At 42.0% G+C, this 4,510-nt stretch overlaps 1 protein-coding gene across 1 annotated transcript; it reads left to right on the top strand.

Annotated features, from left to right (window-relative positions):
* Positions 1-2,475: 2,475 nt before the first annotated feature.
* On the top strand, positions 2,476-3,802 carry LOC100834526 (ricin B-like lectin R40C1). Its single transcript, XM_003575603.3, has 2 exons — positions 2,476-2,699; positions 3,282-3,802. The coding sequence occupies exons 1-2, from the start codon at positions 2,586-2,588 to the stop codon at positions 3,630-3,632; spliced, it is 465 nt and encodes a 154-aa protein (XP_003575651.1). The 5' UTR covers positions 2,476-2,585; the 3' UTR covers positions 3,633-3,802.
* Positions 3,803-4,510: the final 708 nt, after the last annotated feature.

The raw sequence follows: 4,510 nt of genomic DNA, 5'->3' as shown, positions 1-4,510 counted from the left end.
ATCCTATATCCTCATTGTACCTCTATATATATATCGTATGAGAGTCAGATCAATACAACACCGAATATCATGAAATATGCTTTTTAAAAGCCAATAATGGACGCAGCAGCGGCAGCTCTTTTTCTCTCTTTTTTCCACGCGCCTGTTGTACCAGTGCTGAGAGGAATATAATTGCACTGCGTACGACGGAATATGCAAGCCAATTTCCCATTGTTTACAAAACCGCGTGGGGCTTGCTCGATAATTGGTTTGCCCGTTTACTTGGTTCCGTTGACGAGCAAAATATATGCAAGTCATCCGGAAAATAATCCTAAGAGACCCGGTCTCTACTCTAGACTGAAAGACCATGTTCATCTTGTGTCAATTGGAAAATTCACTACATTATAATCATGATTATTATTTTTATTTTCTCACTCTTGATGCTTTGAGATTCGTTTTAAAGGCTAATCTGTCCATGTGGCATAACATGCAGAGGGTCTCTCAAGAGACCGGATCTCTTAAGATTATTTTCCAAGTCATCCGTTCTGAGAGTGACATGAGCTCTTAGCTACTCATTCCGTCTTTTCTTTTACTTAGAATGCACCCAATCGGGTTAATTTGACATATGTCACTATAAATCTTGCGTATTCGAAAAATGACACTGCAATTTTTATTTTTTCAAAAAAAATGCTGCTGCAATGACATCTTTCAACTCGTTGTAGTAGCATTTTTTTCAAGAAGTCTGCGGATTTGGAGTGAAAATTTTAGAAAGATGGAAATTACACAGATATTTCCTTAGATGCAAAAATTGTGGTGGCATATATCAAATTGACCCAAGTAAATAAGATAGACAAAACACAATCTAATCTTTTTCATATATTCTCATGCAAATAAATGCACCACCCATCCATTTTTTCTACAAATTGAAGAGCCATTGGTCGATATGTTGCCTCTCGGCGTCCACGGCAAATGTGCATGCATGTACTCCCTCCGATCCTAAATTCCTGTCTCAAATTTGTCCAAATATGAATGTATCTATTCTTAAAAAGTGTCTAGATACATGTAATATTTTGACAACAATTTAGGATCGGAGGGAGTACAAGAGTAAATGTCAGCTTTGCTAATGAAACATGAAATCACATGGCCTCGTTTTATACATTGTGGTGGGAGTTGGTCTTGAAAAAAATGCTTAAAACCACACATAACACTATGATTAGGTATGAGGGAATAGTATAATATACAATATTCAATCATTTTAGCCATCTACGACATGTGGGCTTCATCCAAAAAAGGCACTTTGGGTAGGTTTCAAAAAAAAAACTCAAATTTTGGCTTAAACATTGTAAAAAAATTAGTTTGTTGTAGCATACAAGGTGAGGCCGAGTTTATGATCTAATACGTTGGGAAGTGAGAGGTGGAGATGCGCTAAACACATGGGCTGCATCCAGGCATCTATGGATATCCGTCCCTCCGTTCTGTAAAAGAGCTCATGTGTATATATATATTTTTCTCATTTTTCTCTAATATAATTAAACTTTTATTGGTTTCTGCACCCGGCTAATAATTGCTCATACTCATTTGTTTCTAAACCAATATGAATGGGTACACATTATAAACGATAGTTGTCTTGATCTAAGTGCACAAATCTACTACTAGCTAGGTGCACACAGAGATGAAAATGAAATGCTAAGCGCACATGAGTAAAACATGGTAGTAATGCATTTAATGTGCGGATTTTCAGATGCTCAAAATGTTTTTTGGTGCAAACGGTCTGCCCACTTACAATTCGTCTTCACCGTTGTGCTCATCTTGATCTTGACGAGTGTTTGAAAATTACGTCCCACTAGATTATGTTTTCACAAACTATTTTTTGTTACCATGCTTGCACGAGTTACAATCTTACTTTCAAAGAGTTACTGAGACGGTGATACTCATGTATTATTTGGTGACAGTTTCGAGTTACAACTATAATTTATACGAAGTTGACACATGTCACTAATAAAGTGTCAACTACGTAGTATATTAGTGGGTGGTAACAAGTTAGATCCTCTTTGGCCATAGAAATTTTAGAAAAGAAAACGCTAAGGATTTTTCATACATACCCTTTGGATCAAGTATTGAATTAAAAGATTCTCGTAAGATTTTTTCTCTCTCTCATATCTAGAGGGAATCTTTAGGAACATAGATGGACGAGGTCATCATAGATGTTTTTTCGCTACACTCAATTTGCATTGTAGGGAACCTGGTAGAGATGCTCTTGCTCTAGCTGAATACCTAATCTCGACATTCATGTGTTTCATCCAGACACTTCTTTGAAACATTTCTGTGTATTTTGACATTAGTGTTTTCCGTGTTCCTGCAAACCGAAATGGCAATAAAATGGCTATTTCCTTGCGACGTGTACGGTGTACTCAACGAATGCCACGCTGGGACCCACCACAATAGACCGCTTGAGTCTTGAATGGGTCCGTACATTCAGGAATCAGGAACAGGATGCTCTGTAGACTGTAGTCTGTACTCCATAAAGAGGATTACCGCCGGCGGCCGGGCTCTCCTGCTAGATACGCACAGAGCTGAGACACCAGCTATCTAGCCACCGGCCCAGCATGGAAACGGAGCAGCCGATGAGGATAAGCTGCAAGGCGAACAGGAGCTTGAACGCGGCCATCCGCGACGGTAAGGTGATTCTCGTCCGTGCCGACCCCAGCGATAAATCTCAGGTAACCAACCTATCTGTGGCCTAGCTATCATACAAAATCGATAGATCCCGTCGATAATCATATGGGCCGCGGATTATTTCTCGCATGATTAGATAGATCGCAAAGGAATTTCTCACTTGGTCATGGGATGCAAAGTCCCAGATTTGGCTTGTTTGGGCGCGCGCTCCTCTAAGCCCGGCTAGCTCGGCTGATACAGAAGACTCACCGCCGGCCTAGCGGAACCGCAAATTCATCCGTTTCTCCATCTTGAAGCTTCTTCCTTCTGCGCGCCTGATCTGCTCGCCTCCCCCACTAGCTACGCAGTAGGCAAAACATCTCCATCACGGCCGCTTCTATTGATCCATCTGCTCTGCTAGCCCCCAAGTCCAAACTGGCCAGTCTTTCTTTCCCCTCCAGATCTCAACAGAAACTGGGTTTAGTTCTTCAACTTTTGATGCACTCTATTTAAACCTCGCTCACTAGTCTAGTTGCTCCACCAGAACCCATATATAAGCTAGCTAGTGGATCCAGGAGTACTAGATGATGTTCCGATTCGTGCGCGTGAGATCTTCTCTTTGGTGTGTCTGTTTTGCATATGAACAGCACTGGATCCAGGACTTCGACAAGGTCGGGAAGGTGACCGATGACCAAGGCCGCAGGGCGTTTTCATTGGTGAACAGAGCCACAGGGCAAGCCCTGGTGAGCAAAGGCTTCAACATGGAGCTGGCCGACTACAAGGGAGGCCATGAACGCGTGAAGCTCTCGATGCTATGGTCGCTGGGCGTGAAGCTCGACGGCGGCTTCAGCGAAGTAAGGGTGCTCAGAAACTTGGCCAGAACGCTCAACGCCTTGGGCGGAAGTCCCATCAAGGAAGAAACTGACGTTGGGATCTTTAATTCGGAACCGCATTATGCTCATGCCCTCTGGGAGATTGTTCCCATTAACAAGGTGTGATCCTGAGCTACCTTAGCTAAGTACTGCTTGTGTAATAAACGTGTTCTCGCACTCACCCATGTTCACAGCAAGCTTCGTTTTGGACATTGATTGATATATGGTCTGGAAGATGATACTCCGTATAACTTTGACCACCATTTCCATTGTTATATACTCACTCTGATTCTAAATTTTGACTCAAATTTGTCTAAATATGGATGTATCTATTTTTAAAAAACGTTTAGATACATGTAATATTTCGACAACAATTTAGAATCTGAGGAAGTATGAAACCTAAATAAAATTACAGTTTCTGTTGGAGTACTTTTTAAGCCCTGTACTATGTGTTGTCTTCTTCTGAAATACTCCCTCCGTTCCTAAGTTTCTTTAAAAACAATGACAAGAGTAAATTTCACAAAACCACACCTTTTGAGGCTAGATTTTCAGTCAGGTACAACTCTAGGGGTTTGCAACAGAAAACCACAACTTCAGGGGTAATCATTTTCAGAAAACCCAAATCCGCCTGATTAGCAATTTTGACAGCAAAACTGACAAGTCGAGTCCACATGTAATGTCTGATTTGGCATTTTTTTCTGAATACATTTATCAACCACCCCCCTGGCTTCCTCTACATTCTTGATATGAATCCTCGGAGCCTCCCCATGGCCATCTTCCTCATGTTCGGCAAGGTGCGCCGCAGCCGCCATCGACGGCCCATTCACACGGCCCGCCGCCCCCATTCATCACGGCCTGCAGCCCCCATCCTCACCGCGCGAGACCTTACATGTGGACCCGATTGTCCATTTTGCTATCAAAATTGCTAATCAGGCGAATTTGGATTTTCTGAAAATGATTACTCCTGAAGTTGTGGTTTTCTGTTGCAAACCCTTAGAGTTGTG

Source organism: Brachypodium distachyon, chromosome 4 (genome assembly GCF_000005505.3).
Source record: "Brachypodium distachyon strain Bd21 chromosome 4, Brachypodium_distachyon_v3.0, whole genome shotgun sequence".
NCBI lineage: Eukaryota > Viridiplantae > Streptophyta > Magnoliopsida > Poales > Poaceae > Brachypodium > Brachypodium distachyon.
The sequence above is the reverse complement of the archived record's forward strand: the minus strand, read 5'-3'. Positions and strand labels throughout refer to the sequence as shown.

Coding starts and splice junctions, on each gene's coding strand:
- LOC100834526 (XM_003575603.3), top strand. CDS start 2,586: ATGGAAACGGAGCAGCCGATGAGGATAAGCTGCAAGGCGAACAGGAGC. Junction 2,700..3,281: donor ACCCCAGCGATAAATCTCAG/GTAACCAACCTA, acceptor GCATATGAACAG/CACTGGATCCAGGACTTCGA.